The sequence below is a fragment of the Myodes glareolus genome, chromosome 2, assembly GCF_982192425.1.
Source record: "Myodes glareolus chromosome 2, mMyoGla1.1, whole genome shotgun sequence".
NCBI lineage: Eukaryota > Metazoa > Chordata > Mammalia > Rodentia > Cricetidae > Myodes > Myodes glareolus.
Window position 1 is genome coordinate 95421743 of NC_142027.1, and position 16740 is coordinate 95438482.

Consider the following 16740-nt stretch of genomic DNA (forward strand, 5'->3'; position numbering starts at 1 on the left):
TATATGCATTCCAAGTAACCAAATCTTCACAACAATGTCTTACTCACAGCTCAGAGGTTTCAATGTACTTTGCGGTTCCTTCAATAGTGTTACAGTACTCGGTGGCGAACTTGGTGATAAGCTGCAGTAAAGTAGCACTCTTATCGTCCACAGGTTCACCATAGCTATTTAGAAGAGACTGATACTGAGCAGCTAAGACATTTATCCTCGTTTTCAACTCTGGTAAACAATCTCTGATATGATGCATAAGCAACCTAAAAGATCAGAAAAGCAGGATTTTAGCATAAAACTAAGTATTCTAATACTTCAAACAAGGCAATGAAAAATGTGTATAAAGGTGAAATCTTCCTAGTACCCAGGTATTAAAGTCTCTTCAAAGTATCTGAGGACTGGTGTGTGCTTCCAGAAAGATAATACAGAAGGGTTGGGAGGATCAGTCCCAATTAAACTCATCACCAATGGACAGTGAGGTAATCAATCATATCCATATAATGAAGCTACCATGAACACTCAAGCAGAGTTCATGAAACTTACTGCAAGGTTCTGGAGCATGACACGCCCAGATAAGGCATAAAACCCTGGCTCACTTTTCAATATCCTATACCTCACCTTATCTATCTCTTCTAACTGCTCTACCTGTATCCTCTACACTAATCTTTTATTGTACATGAGTAAACATAAACAAAATGTTCATTGAGGCCTATTTCCTATTTCAGTGATTATAGCTCTTAAGAAAAATAGTCTACAGCCTTTGCTGACAATTGACATCTGAAGTAGAAGGGAAATTCTATAAAAAATCAAGACCTTAACCTATAAGATGTGATGCTGTCTCTACATAAATAGTGTCAGAAGTGAGTTGCAGGACAGCTAGTCACAATCTACCAAAGAATTACTTATATGGTATGTGGGGAAAACCCTATAGAAATCTTCTTCCAGAAGAACTCTGTTCATCTGAGTAACCGTGTAAGAATAAGTAAACAAATTTTTAGCCCCCATATCACAAGAATGAGAAATGAAGCAAACTTAGATTAGAGGTCCTTAGTCTAAAAAAGAGCAAAACAAAACCCCCACAAAAGTAGCTGTTTGGGTCAATGCTTTTGGCATATGCTTTTAGCCTACCAACTGTAGTGATTGTCAGAAGAAAGTCACAAATAAAACTAGAACAAGGCACATTATTTTCATGTCACTGTAGTCTAAAGTAAGCCACTCAGTACAGTTCTACCTAGAATTTTGGTTTAATAACCTTTTACAACAGTGTAAATAAATCTAAGATCCAAGTTCTTCTGCCTTCAATGTACCGGATAAGAGAAAATGGTGTTCCTTTTTGTTCCTACATCAGTAGGTGTTCAGAATAGGAGGTATGGAATAACGTTATTTCTATTATGAATAAATGTAAAGAAATTCTAAATTAAAAAGTATGTCATGTGATAACTGAAGATTTTAATTAAATTCTTAAAATCTAAATATCTGGAAATCACCTGATATCTTAGTAAAGTTCAAAATCCAATTAACTGTCAAAAATTTCCTAACTGCTCAGTCAGGTTATTGCGGTTGCCACTGCCCTCCTGGCGTCAGTCCCCAAAGCTCCCTTTACTCCACAATGGCCACTGCTGCTGTCCAGTTAGCTTGCTGCTGTTCTTATGGGCCACATAAAACAGACGAGCATTTTGATATTCACTGGGTGACACTTCAAAAAGTCGAGCATAGATGGTTATGAGTTACATAAAGGAATGAACATACTCCTTGGCTATCATCCATTTCCAAGCCCCAAATCACTGACACTGCTTTGTGGGTGCACGGACAGTGAAATGATTTTGCTAGTGCTATCTGCAGCCTAGAGGTTAAGGACAAAAGAAGATCTCATATGCAAATTTACCTCTACACCATCCAGGAACTTAGATTAACTTTAAATCAACTGGGAATCTTCATGCCAAAGGATCTGGGCCTTGAGCCCCCTGGGCCTCAAAACAAAGTGTAAACTCTGTTTGATGGGCTTCCCAAAGATTTGTTGCTATTGTTACTTGATTGCAAATACTATTGAAAGTGTTTTATTTGAATAAACTGAGTATTTAACCATATAATAGTAATGGGAAATGAGGTTGAACTGAAAATTAAAAAAACACTTCCTAATTAAGAAAACTATTTGAATACTCATTCCAGACTACATGATTTAATACCAAACATCCCAATAAATATAGACATTGCTTTACAAGAATTCAGGAGTGAAACTTTAAGGAACAGTATGAAAACATATATGAAATTAAATAGGAACATTCTAAGACACCTGTTGGCAAAATGAAAACATTTCATCTTTAAAAGGTGAAAATGTTACCTATTCAGGGTCCTAGCAAGATACTTCGTTCCATTTCTGTTGGCCAGAGACGGATATTTCTTCTGAAGAAAAGCATATTCATCACGGATTGAATCAGTCACACTCTTCTTATTGTTAATATCTAGCTGGCTCCTATGGTTGAAAAATAGCAAACTTGTTCAACCAAAGCCACTGCCGTCTTTCTCCGCTCAGGCTGAGTGTCAGCACCAGATACTGTTTCCTGACTTCTAACAAGGCGGTTCTCTACAACAGGCGTCATTATACTTTAGAGCACTGACATCTCAGCCAATGAACCCACCAAGGAAGGCAGAAAGTCAAGATTGGAACTGTTTGACTTCAGCTGAATAGTATCAGCTTTGTTGTTACTATTAACCTATGCACAAAGGCAGTATCCTTCAGGAAGCTGTAGACTGATACAAAAATATTAGCATAGCTTAATCAGCTATGTTTTACTTATTGGAGGGTGACTAAATTCTACCAAGAATAAAGATGTTAACTTGAAGTGTAATCACCTACAAGTACAGGATGCAGTAGTATATACAGCACATGATCGCCTGAAACGTCTGCAAGTTGTCTTTCAGTGAGAAAGGAATGTATACAGACAACTGGAATGAACCTTAGATATCACTTAACAAAATATCTTTTATTTTCTCTCAATAAGTTATTTTATGTGCTTTGGTGTTTTGCCTATATATATATATATATATATATATATATATATATATATATATATATATGTCTGTGAGAAGGTGTCAGTTCTTGGAGTTACAAACAGTTGTGAGCTGCCATGTGGGTGCTGGGATTGAACCTGGGTCCTCTGGAAGGTAAACGAGGAGTTCAACTAAATGACCTGAGGACCTGAGATGTTAAAACTGACCCAAACCCTATTATATCAGACTATGTAGCAACTAAAGTTAGCACTTAGTCTCCAGATAACCGGTTTCCTTACTGTACAGAAACAGAGACCTAAGAGAGACTGTCACCTGAGCACAGACAGCACTGCCTCCCACTAGGCGCTACTCTGAGAATTCCAAGGATGCCATTGCTAACTGCTCCCTGTAGAATGTATAAAACATAAGCCCTCAACAATAGTTGTTTCTTTTCTATAATTTTTAATACCAGCAATTTTTAGGATATATCTTTAAAGTTTCCAAGTCACATCCTGGCAATTACATTGCATTACTAATGATATGGGATTAAAAACAATCATTAAAATCCCACCACCTTTCATTTGTCGTGAGTGGGTACAAATTAGATAATACTTTTTTTTGTTACCCAATACCATTCTCATACATAACTTAAGTCATATGAAAGAATTAGTAAAGGTTAATTATTAAATCATCTTCCATTTTATGGCACTGAACCTTAGAAACATTTTCCATGGGAAAAATCAGAGAGGAAGAACAGTTTTCAAAAGGACCACTGAAGGGACTCTGAGTAAGAGCTCTTGCTGCCAAATCTGAAACATAAATTTAAACCCCAAAACCCAAATGGAAAAAGGAGATAACTGGCTCCTGCCAAGTTGTCCTCTGACCTCCATATACATGCTAATAAATACTTGAAAAAAGAAACCACCACCACCACCACCAAACCCCCAAATACTCAAAGAGGTGTTTGTCTCTTTACAGTGCAGTGGCCCCTGCGGCAACACCAGCATTAAGAACAAGAGGGGAAAACAGGACAGCACCACATTTCAGACAGATTTTCAAAAATTCAGATTTGCTTTGAAGTGAGAATGCTGGGATTCTTATTCCATTCTTTAAATTTTTTTTATTTATGTGAAAATGTGCATACATGTTTATACATGCACATGGTATTCTTGGAGAACAGAAAAAGGGTACTGGATCCCTTGGAGCTCTAGTTACAAGTAGTTGAGTGACTGAATGTGGGTGCTGGGAACTGAATTTCGGTCCTCTTTAATAATAACAACTGTTCTTAACCACTAAACCAACTCCTCCAGCACCTTTATTCCATTTTAATTGCTAACCTGTTAACTACTCCAATTATTCCAAGCTTGACTGGAATAACCCTTCCCATCAATACATCCATGGCATCAGTACCCGCATCCATGAGATCAAGTTTGGTGATTACAGCTAGAGTTCTGCGTCCTGGTAAGTATAAAAAGGAGGGGGAGGAGAGATCCATTAAAAAAAAAAGAAAAGAAAAGAAAAAAGCATTACATTTAATAAAGGAAAATCTTCATCTATAATTCTACCTAACACTTTGCCTCTTCCATCATTTTGGAAATATTTTCTAATATTTACTTCTAGTACTTTATATTAAATTTCAATATGGTATACAATCTTAAAACTTGTTTTCATGAGTAATTTATAAAAATAACTTTTTAAAATTATATATATGTGGGTATCTATGTATGTGCATGAGAAGAGGCCGTAAGAGGGAGTTGGATCCTCTGGAGCTAGTGGAATACACAGTTGTGAGCTGACTGATGTGGGTGCTGGGAACCAAACTCTGTTCCTTTGCAAGATTACCAAGTGTTCTTAACCACTGTGCCAACTCCCCAGCTCCGTAAGTAATTTCTTATTAGTTCTTAGGTCAATTACCTCTAACCGTTTAAAATTTTGTTTAATATTTACTATTTGTGGTGTGTAATCTTGTCCCCCGCCCAACCCTTTAGCAGTGCTGGGGAGGGGGGGCCCTAGGGCCTTGGATATGCTAAGCACTCATTATATTAGTGAACCACACGACCAGACTCTAATTCTGTTCTTTCTGACAAGTACATACTACCTCAATCCTAACAGTTCACCTCCCCACAATACTCTTTTACTAGGCAACCAAAAATGTCCTTCAGTTCTACTTCTGTATTCTTTCATTCACCATGACGCACCTGAGGGCTGTCCACACTGTAGCAGACATGAGCAGTTCACTGTTCAACAGTGCTGTTTATTATATGGGTGTACTAATCTGGCTATTCATTCTTGATTTGAAAAATATTTGAGTTGTTTATAGGTTTCTAGTTTGGGGAAAATATAAATAAAATCATAAATGTATGTAGACAAAGTTTAATATTTATTAAAAATTATATATATATATATATATATATATATATATAGTGTTCTGCCTGCATTTATCCCTGCAGGCCAGAAGAGGGCACCAGAACTCATAACAGATGGTAATAAGCCAACCATGTGGTTGCTGAGAATTGAACTCAGGCCCTCTCAAAGAACAGCCAGTGTTCCTAACCTGAGCCATCTCTCCGGTCCTACAAAGGGTTCTTTAATTCATTTACTCATTAGAGGTGGAAGGAGTGGAAGGGTCACGTAAATACAACCGCAGGTACAGAGGTCAGAGGACAACTTTCAGAAGTTTGTTTCTCCTTTAACAATGAGGTAGCTGAGGCCTCCAACTCAGATAGATCATCAGATCTGGCAGCAAGAGCCTGTATGGGCTAAACCATCACCTGCTAATCATCACAAGATAAACCGTCATCTGTTAGCCATCACCTGCTAACCATCACCCAATAAACCATCACCTGCTAGCCATAACTCAATAAACCATCACCTGCTAACCATCACCCACTAAAACCATCGCCTGCTAAGCCCCTGATTTCTGAAACGGGAGCTGAGTGGACATTAGCCCAGGCTAACCTTAGTCTCTTGGATGCTGGTGTAACAGTGAGTGAGCATTCCAGGCTCCAGAGGTTTTCATATGAAAATTTAACATGGGATTGCTGATTGAAAGTTGTTTCCCATAGTTGGGCAGTGGTGCACACCTTTAATCCCAGCACTTGGGAGCCAGAGGCTAGCCTGGTCTACATAATAAGATCCAAGATATCAAGCTACACAAAGAAACCCTGTCTTAAAAAGCAAAAAGCAAAAGACAAAAAACAAAGAGAGAAAGTTGTTCTCCTTTCCCAAAGTAAATGCAACACTCTACACCAATATACATAACAATTCCAGCAGAGGCAGGTACAACTTTGAATAGGCAGTTTTCAGTTATAAACATTTTCTCTTTTGTTCCAAACCTACAAAATCACCACTTACTGTCGTCTCACACTGTGTTATCCCCATTAAGAAGTTGCTTCTAAATTGCACCTAATTTCTTTTGTGTGTATGTGCATATGCATGTGTATTTATGTGGAGTCCATACATGGGATATCTTCTTCAACTGCCTTCCATCCTATTCTTTAAGACAGGGTCTCTCATTGATGTAACTCACCAACTGGCTAAAGTGGCAGAAGAGTAAGCTCCAGGGGTCTGTCCTCCTTCCTTTAACCCCAGCACTGGGTTACTAAGGTGTTCGATGCGCCTGGCTTCTAGGGATTTGTACTTGGGTCTTCATTCTTGCACTTCAAACACTTTTCCAACTGAGTCATCTCTCCAGCACCACTTCTAAATTTTGATACTATATATTTTTAATGCTAATAAATGTATTTGATAGTAATATACACTAATTTAGGAAACTAATATACATATTAATATTACATTATTTCCTTGTAATGTATTGCCAATTTAGATCATCTAACAAGTTCCAGGTCAGCCAAGCCTACATAGTGAGGCACTGCCTCCAAGGAAAAAAAAAAAAAAGATTACTAGATTAAATATATGTCCATTTTATTGCTTGATTATTTTATTAGTGTATTTATTTAGGGACAGGGTCTTATGTATATCAATTAGCCACAAACTCACTGTAGCTGATAATGACCCTTTCTTGCTCTTACTAGCAAGTGCTGGGATTTCAGGTGTGCACCACCATACCTATTTATGAAAACTTTAATTAACAGTTGTTTAATTTTTATTTAAAATTATTTTTCAAAGTAGGAGAAAAATTATAACACAGACGTTGATCTTCAAACATTTAGGTGAAAAAATGGTTTCCTTATGGGCCAATTATCCACTCACTACAAAGCTAGCATTTGATATAGACTGAGAGAAGCCTCTGTTATCCTAAGTATCACTGAGTTACAATCTGGATAAAGAGTATCTTGTAAAAAAAGATACCTTCAGGGACCCCTCTAGACTAAGTCTGTCTTGTGCTTTAATCGACAGAAAGGAGATTCTATAGTTATTTCTTGTATCATAATAATCCATACAATTATAACTTATGTATTCTCTTTTTTAATCGAGACAGGGCTTCTCTGTAGCTTTGGAGCCTGTCCTAGAACTTGCTCAGTAGACCAGGCTGGCTGCAAACTCAGAGATCTGCCTGTCTCTGCCTCCCAAGTGCTGGGATTAAAGGTGTACGCCACCATCACCTGACAAGTTATGTATTCTTCAATGTTGGTTACTCAAAAACTGAAATTTCACTTACACAAATAAAAGAAAACCATTTTACAAACTAATTTAATGTTAAAATTATTGGATAGGTACTGAAAATAAAGATTTTATAGGAAGTATTTTTGCCTACCCTTTACAGCAATCAAGTGTTTTCTGTTCTAGTTGCTGTTTAAAACGATGGGAAAAATAGAAAGCATTTTAAGATCTGTATTAATTGGAGATATTCCTTTCAATAATAGTCTTTTCTTAAGGAAAGATTTACCATGGTAAATCAAATATTCATTAAACAAAACATCCGTCCTTACCATCTGGATCTACCTCTCTGGAAATCTTGAGTGCCTCTGATGTTGCCATATCTGTATTTGCAGCCGTGACAGCGAGGATGATGGAATTGGGATTACTGATGAACCGAAGAATGAGCTCTCTGATCTGAAGCTCAATATCCTTTGGCTGATCACCTACAGGTACCTAAACCAAACAAAGATGAGCAATAATCAAAATCAACTCAGCTTTCTCCACAAATTTAATTCATAGAATACAAGTGTTTCTGTACTTATAAATAGCTAAAATAAATTAATAATGTGCTATAGCGGTACCTGGGAATCTTGTAATGTGCGAAGCCTCAAAATGTAACTCTTCCAAATATAAAAAATTCACTACTTCAAAAATCATATATCAAGGACTACTGAGTATCAACTGCATACAGATGATCATTCATTCATTCATTCACTCACTATCTGTCAGGTGAATTCACTTATTCATTCAATGTATGGTGACAGCATCTGGCACTCTTCTACATGTTGGGTTAAGTCACAGCAATAAAATGAAGAGATTCAAGTTCCTGCCTTCCTAGAGCATCTGTTCTACTAAATAAGAGGCAAATACTACACAGACACAACAATTTGGCCCAAGAGGTATATGGGGAGATCAAGAACACAGGTTAGGGAATGATGCTTCTAAATTCTTGCTTTAAATGACGTTTTAAAACAGAATAATCAGGGTCTACCTCAATTAGATAATAAAATTTAGATGACTAAGCAGAAACTAAAGGTAAAGAGAAGTACATATAGATATTGGGGGAAAGAACATTCCATACTGAGTGAACAGTAAGAGCAGAAACCCAGAACAAAAGCAACTAGAGAAGAAAAATAGAAAAACCTAACAGGGGGGCCTATAGTCCCAGCATCTGGGAGTAGGAAGATACGGAGTTAAGGTCATCCTCAGTTACACAGACAGTTAAAGGCCACCCTGAGTTGGAGAAATAAACTAATAAAGTAAGAGAATAACACAGGAGTAGATATTTCCAGGAACTTAAGCTGTACTCTCAGTAGACTTGTAACTCTCAGTATTCTCAGTAGAGACAACTAGAAAGTCTCTGAAGAGATTTTAAGCCAAGAAATGACACAATCTAATTTTCACTTTAATAGAATACTGTGGTTACTTAAAAGTTAAGAACAGGGGCTGGACAGATGACTCAGTAGTTAAGAGCACTGTGTTCTACCAGAGGATCTAGGTTCAATTACCAGCACTCATGTGGCAGCTCTCAACTGTCTGTAACTCCATCACCAGGGGATTTGACACCCTCACACAGATATACATATAGGCAAAACACTAATGCTCATAAAAATAAACAAGTGAGACCTATTATATGTCTTGTAATTCATACTAATCCAAGTGAAATAACAATGGCTACCTCTGCTATGAATATGTAAAAAGGTAATAGAATTCTGGATATAGTTTAAAAATAAGGAAAGCCCAGAGATTTGCTGAAAGGGAGATAAAAGGTAAAGAAAAATTAAGGACAATTATAAGGTTTTGGTTGACCAATCAGTACAATGTAATTGCCAATTATGAAGATAGGGAAGATAATGGATCAAATATAGTTAAAGGATAGATCAGAAATTTGTTATTAGATATAGCAAAGCTGTAATGCTTATTAAAACATTTAAATGTGCATGCCAAGTGCTTAGATGGAAATGTACTTGGAAATAATCTGAATGTCAAAATATTCAAACTCATGCACTTGAAGCTATATACTATCAATCTAATTAGATTGTGTTTTGTGTACCTAAAAAGCACAAGAGATTTAAGAAAAGAGCTGTTCACAGACTATGGTGGGACAGCAAGAAACCAGCAAGAAAAAGGAAAAAGGGGTGGCCAGGGAGACTGTAGACAGAATTCTAGACTATGATATACTGGAACCAAGGTAAAGAAAGCATTTTAAGGAAAAAGGAGGGCTTTCTGATATTAACAGTAACTGCAAAATCAACTCATCATTCTCAGATTAGGTTAATGTTAAAAAAAAAACACATTTCTTTAAATGAAAACATGAGCAACAGATATTCCTTACCTTGGTCATTCCTGGTAAATCCACAAGTGTCAGATTTACAACGTTGGGTGAGAAAACCTTAAGATGGATTGGCTCAGGGCTTACTCCCTAAAAATGAGTTTCAAATATATTACAATCAGCATTGAATTTCAATTAATGAAATGCTAAAGTAAACTACATTCAAGTACATAGACTTTAGATGCTTTAAAATATTTATTAAAACTATAGTTCCTAAAATTTTTCAGTAATAGAAGCATAATGAAACATGAATGAGAAGGTAGCCAATCATAAAAACAAGGATTATAATCCTATCCAACCCCATACCATTAATATATAAAATTTCTTCTCCCTAAATGATTTCACTTCCTTTTCTACACACACATGCCATTTTTTAAAAGGGCTTAACATATTACACACTTAACAAAAGAACAGTGCATTTCATTTATCCAAAATGATGTTCCTGAGCTAATGGTGCTGAGTTGAGAGAGGAACAGGTAAGAAGCTATGCCCATGAATTTAATCCCAGATATTTGAACATCAAGTGACAAAAGTGTACACATATAGTGAGAGTTTGCTCAGGCAAAGCACCTCAATTTTCAGACCCCTGAGACAAAAAGTTATCCCTGATATAATCTAGTCCTATCTAGCTATATTACTGTCATAATCCAGGCTCAACCTGGTGTAGGGAATTTAGAAAGTGTGGTGGCAACAGTAGTGACTTCAAGGTACTAGCTTAGAGTCTGACAGTGAGCAAAACAGTCACTGAAAAGAGGCAAATATTTTCAACAGGTCAAAAAACAGCTGCAAAAATGCATTTCTGTCAGGAAATAATTTCTGTTATCACAAGACCTGGCAACAAATATATACTGGATATTACTAATGGCTCAGGATCACTTGTGAGGTTTAAAGTTCTTCCAGATAACACAGAATAGCAATATAAACAAAAAGATTCACAATAAAGGGCACAAAAATGATTTAAATGAGAGCGATTGTGACATTAAAGGTATCTTAGAATACTTGATTTAAATTCTCACATTCTTAGAAAGTAAATATTTTACTGTAATCAAGTACTATATAATTAATATCGCAAAATATAAATATTTTACATGTATGAAAGTTTTAAGGTGTGTAAGTGTATGCACGCATGTGTACATGTAGGTTTGTGTCTGATAATCTGTGTTAACTGTCAACTTGGCAGAAACTAGAATCACCTGGGAAAAGGGCATGCCTGTAGAAGACTGTCTTTATCACTCTTGAATTGGAAAGACTCATCTGAATTGTGAGTGGTACCTCGGCTATATAAGTGGAAAAAGACAATTCAAAATTAGTATGTACCCATGCACTCAATGTTCTTTTCCGACACTGAACATAACGTGACCAGCTGCTTCAAAAGCTTTTGCTGCTGTGACTTCCCTGTCACGATGGACTGTATCTGGGAACTGCTAAATAAACCTTCTCCCTTAAGTTGCCTTTGTTGGAGTATTCATCACAGCAATAGAAAAGAAACTACGACAGTGTGTGCTGCCGGAGATCTAACCCAGACTTCCCACCAAACAAATGGCCTATCAAGGAGCTATGTCCCTAGTTCTTGGTGTTTATGAAACTATTTGTGTGTGTAGCTAGCTCCTCCTGCCTCTAACTAATGCTGGGAATTCAGCATTATAATGCATAATAATGCTGGGAATTCTAATGCTGGGAATTCAGATATAAACCACTGCAACTTACACAAAGATAATTATTCAGCTAAGTTTTTTATATGTTTGTAAAGTATTCAGTTTTTAAAGAAAGATTATGAATAATAAACAAAGCCTGGCAACACACAGGTTTTTAATTCCCAGTTACTTAGGAAGATCAAACATGTAGATCCCAAGTCAAGACTAGCCTAGGTAAGTAATGTAGTGCGACACTATCTCAGAAGGAAAAAAAAAGGCTTTAGGATATAGCTCAGTGATAGAACGCTTACCTAGCATGCACTAGTCCCCATATTCACTATCAGTACTGGAGGGAAGAAGATTGAGACTTTGCAATGCACTTACATATTATTATATACAGAAGATGTTCAGCAATATATTTACTTTTGTTTAAGTCTTCCAGGTCTTAAACAGTGCCTACCTTATTAGTTCCTGAAATTCTTTCGGTTTCATTTTCAATTTCTTGTCGAATTTCATCAAAATCTGTGTAAAGCTAAAAATTGTTGAAACAAAAAGAATCATATTCTAAATAAGATCAGTTCTTAAGGGGTGGAGGCCACATTTAAAGAATATATATAGATCTACTTCAGAAGACTAGTTCACAATTTCTCATGTATATATACATTTCTAAGATTTGTTTCAAAGTTGCCTGATCTTACAGCCCTTAAAAATCTCCGAATTAGAATGGATCAAGTCATATTAAACTGAGGCTAAAAATGTTACTGAGACAAGTTTTATTTTATTTAAAAAAAAAAGTTTACAAAGTAAACAAATTTAGTTTTATTTCAAGAAAAACATCGCCAGTAAGAAACTATATTCCCTACTATCCTACAAAATGTTACTTTCTATATATAATTTCTTTATATTCTTGAATGATTACCTTGTTTTTGGTGTGAAGAAATTTACCCCATTCTTCAGCTTCAACTCCTAGAGAAAGAAAAACTCATTTCTTAGAGACTGGAAATTGGGTTTTATAGTTAGGAATTAAAAACTAACACAGTGAACTGCTTTTTCACTAACAACAAAATACCAACTGTCTCACATTCGCATTTTTTAAAGCTCAGCATAGACTACAAAGGCAGGCCTAACTTCAAGTAGAGTTGCCTGCAAGTACTCCCAGCATCTGAAATCTAGTTCTTACAAATTGTTCATTTCCTACTGGTTTGTGATTAGGATTAACTAATCATTTCTTTCAACAATTTTATACATGAAAGCAGTTTATCCAGCGAAAAATTTGAAGAACTATAGGAAGAAAAATTAAGAATCCCAAAGAATAATGCAAAAGCAAATCATACATAACAAATGTGTACACAACATTAAAGTTTAAAATATGCATGCAACATACAAATGAAATAAGCTAATTTTCCCATTTTAAAAAAATCTTTGTCTTTTATTTGGTTTTCTGTTGGCTATATATTAAGCTCTCAGTGACAGGGCATTAGCTACTTGCAGTGCACACTGTCAAGGTGATTGCTCTCAAGGCCAATGAATGATATGAATAAAAATAGAAATACATATGCACTGCAAGGACCCGGCATCCTGCTAGTTTCTAGTCAGTCTACTCCTCTTGACATCTTACCCAAGCACAGCTATTCTACTCCCACCAAATTCGGAAGCTTAAAATAGCTTAATGATTTAAAATGTTTAATGCATAGGAGTCACCTGAAATAAGATATTCTCATAAACATTTATTTAGATCTTGTTGGAATTAACATAAAATCAGATCCTACTTGAAGCTTAGCACCCTCTTCCAAGAAGGCTCTTTGAAGGAGCAGACTAATGGAGGTTACAGAACTCACAGAGGCAGTATCACATACCACAGGGCTATTTTTAATTTAATTAGTCATACAAAAGTTTCACTGTCTTCACGATTATGTTTTTGTAAAAATCTAGGTAAATTCACCACCAAAAAAGCTTGCATGATAATGCAATGCCAAAACACTAACAAAAACCTCTAAAACCTGCAGTCAATGTGGACAGGCAAATAAAAAATGGAAGGAAAACGATGCGCACAGCCTGGAAGGGTACATAAGCACACATGCACGCATTCTAGAAAAGAAGGGCTAAAAACAAATGGATAAACCTTTAGAAAGGTGTCTTGAGTTTTTCCATGTAGCAGGGTCTGTAGTTAAAGAGAAATAGCACAAAGTAATTTTAGTGCTTATCCCTAAAACTTTAAACTTCTAAAACACTTAAATGTGTAGAAACATGATTACATTTCAAATGCATATAAGCATTTAATTATTCAAAACTTAGTAGAATTGTAGGAACAAATATATTTTTATATACTATATGCAAAGCATAGTGTATGTAATGCTTTGACTTTTTAAGGATTTTAGTAAACAAATTTTCATTATAATTATGTTATTGTTGCTAATTCTAAATGCATTAAAATTATTTTGCTCTCAAAAAGTTTGCCTGAACTATTTAAAAGCCTACTGCAGGAAAAGATAAAGTGTCTGGTTTAAAAGAGCACAGGAGATATGACAAGCACATCCCCTGAACCCTTCAAAATTAGTAAATAAATGCAATTAGCCTATTTGCTAAAAATGACTGTTTCTGAGGGTATTTTCTTTGCGTTTAGCAAACACCACAAAACATTAAGTCTTTAAATTTATGACCTCAATCCAACAGGATCTACTGTCACAATTCTTGCACTTCCTGTTAATTCATTAAATACAAAGTATTTAAGCCAGTTTTCATAGTCCTCAGGTTAAAATTACTATTTCATCTTAGAATACACTGTTCTTAACACATTATTGATAACTGGGGCTCTCTTATGTATAAAACCTCAAGAAGTTTTTATCGCTCTTATACCCAATATGAAAGGGATTTTTTTTAAATGCAAGAGATGTGTTTATGTGTGTAAAGCTAAAAACAACATTGACATCTGGAGGAAACCTGAACAAAAGAAGAGTAATCTTGGGAACTCGGGCCATCACAACAGTGGCACGGTTCATGCCTAATTCTGAAGCAACCTTCCTGTAAAGTCCACTGGACACAGAATCTGTGAGGCTGTACCCTTCATGACTTTAAACTAATAAAAAGTAAATACACAAAAGCAAATTTGTAAAATAAAATTTAAAAAAAAAACCATATACAAAAAAGTCTTGGATTTGTTTTTATCTTTTTGAGGGCTTTTTTCTTTTCTTTTTTGTGATGCTTTCTTTACAACTATTTTCTCTCACTGTTCATGTTTTTTTATTTTTTTTATTTTTTTAAGATTTATTTATTTATTATGTACACTGTGTTCAGCCTCCATGTATGCCTGCAGGCCAGAAGAGGGCACCAGATCTCATTACAGATGGTTGTCAGCCACCATGTGGTTGCTGGGATTTGAACTCAGAACCTCTGGAAGAGCAGTCAGTGCTCTTAACCTCTGAGCCATCTCTCCAGCCCCTGTTCATGTTTTTTAAAACCAAACTGTATGTTGATCTGCTCCATTAGCTCTTAATTTCTACAAGGCCAGAATGATTTGGTAAGCCTAAATTGCTTTTCCAAAGGAGAAAGTGGCTTTGATAAGAAGGTAAGAAGAGCCAGCAAGGTGGCTCAGGAGGTAAAGGCTTCTGTTGGCAAGCCTCATTTCCAGAGTTAGGCTTGCCAGGACCCACATGGTAGATGGATATAACCAATGCCCCCAACTTGTCCAATGACTAGGGCATATTTACAAGAACAAACACATACCACATCTGCACACATATTCACACATAAATAGAAATAGAAGTAAAAAGAGCTTTTTCTTTTTTTAAAAAAAGCCAAGAATTATGGTAGAATAAGACTGAAATTTAATACTCAAATTAGTATTTATTTTATACTCTAAAGTGCTATCACTTCAAAGAAGGGTGGAATACAGTATATATTTTTCTTTACATGTAAGGAAATGTACATATGTAACAGGGATTAAGCTCAGGAGTAATATATTTGCAGATAAAAAAGTGCAGTTTTACTGGCCTGCCCACACATCAACAAAACATGCTGGACATATAAAGCAAAATGACACCAAGGAACTGACATGTCTACTCTTTCTTTTAACAAATAAAACCTGATTTGAGAAAACATGACATCTACAAATAGTCTCTGATAGACAAACTGCCCTTTCAAAATGGCTAAGAAAAAAAAAAGGTGACCTAGAATCATATACTTTCTGAAAGTCTTGGTTTAAGGTATTAGGCAATGTGTTTGATGGAATTGGTAAGGATGAAATTCTAAAAATTTTATTCTAGATATTTGAGGCTAAGCCACAGGGTCGTCAAGAATGATTAAATTCAAGGTTCAAACTTTAAATAATCTAGGCATAGTCATGCATGTCTGTATTAAGAGGATCACTGCAAATGATAAGCCACCTGGTTTACACAGTAAATTATAAGTCAGTAAGGGCTATGTAGCAAGACTTTGTCTCAAAGTAAAATAAATAAAACAAAAAAAACCCTTCAATAATAAACACTGAAATAAAAAATAAATACTAGTAATCAAGAAGATACCTAGCAATTAAAAAGTTTCCTATTTAGCTGACAGTCAATTATAAAATATACTTACTAATATCTACAAGCTCATTAACTTTCTTCAGTTATTTTGGAGTCCCTGCTTAAAGTCATAGTAGATGCTCAAGACAGGTTTCTCCCCTATTTTAATAAAATTAGAGTCATCACCACAATGTCTTCTATGATAAACGAAGGGAGAAAACCAGAAGTCACAGTAGCACCCCACCTCGGGGCAGAAGATAAACAATGAGACTGCACTGAGGATAAAGCTCTCCAGTTGGTGCTCTGCACAAACACCGTGGGCAAGGTAGAGCACATCCACAAAATGAGAGTACACAAGTCTAAGTCAGACCCTGAACTGAAAAGGATCACTGGGTGTACTACTTTCAACATTTCAAATCTTACTAATATGATTAATATAGGATGCATATATGTACCATAAACAATTTAAAATTTTTTAACAGAGAACATTTCTTAAAATACCTTAATTTTTAAAGATCCAGCTATATACAGTCATGACTATACTCATACTCTGGTCTTACTAGTCATATACTCTATTTAAAAAAAAAATTTAAAAAAAAAACCAACAGGCCAGGCAGTGGTGACACATACCTTTCATGCCAGCACTCAGGAGGCAGAGGCAGGCAGATCTCTGTGAGTTCGAGGCCAG

At 35.8% G+C, this 16740-nt stretch overlaps 1 protein-coding gene across 16 annotated transcripts in view; it reads right to left on the reverse strand.

Annotated features, from left to right (window-relative positions):
- Positions 1 to 16740, reverse strand: part of Dnm1l (dynamin 1L) — a 50862-nt gene that overhangs the window by 13379 nt on the left and 20743 nt on the right. For 8 of the 16 annotated variants that reach the window (XM_085684876.2, XM_085684885.2, XM_085684828.2 and 5 more), the window contains exons 3-10: positions 13673 to 13711; positions 12470 to 12516; positions 12011 to 12082; positions 9920 to 10006; positions 7875 to 8037; positions 4320 to 4440; positions 2333 to 2464; positions 48 to 254 (exon numbers count right to left, since the gene is read on the reverse strand). In XM_085684876.2, the coding sequence (XP_085541002.2) occupies positions 48 to 254; positions 2333 to 2464; positions 4320 to 4440; positions 7875 to 8037; positions 9920 to 10006; positions 12011 to 12082; positions 12470 to 12516; positions 13673 to 13711 (868 nt within the window). The remainder of the gene's footprint in view (positions 1 to 47; positions 255 to 2332; positions 2465 to 4319; positions 4441 to 7874; positions 8038 to 9919; positions 10007 to 12010; positions 12083 to 12469; positions 12517 to 13672; positions 13712 to 16740) is intronic. The other 8 variants (XM_085684830.2, XM_085684864.2, XM_085684846.2 and 5 more) reach the window with 1 other exon arrangement.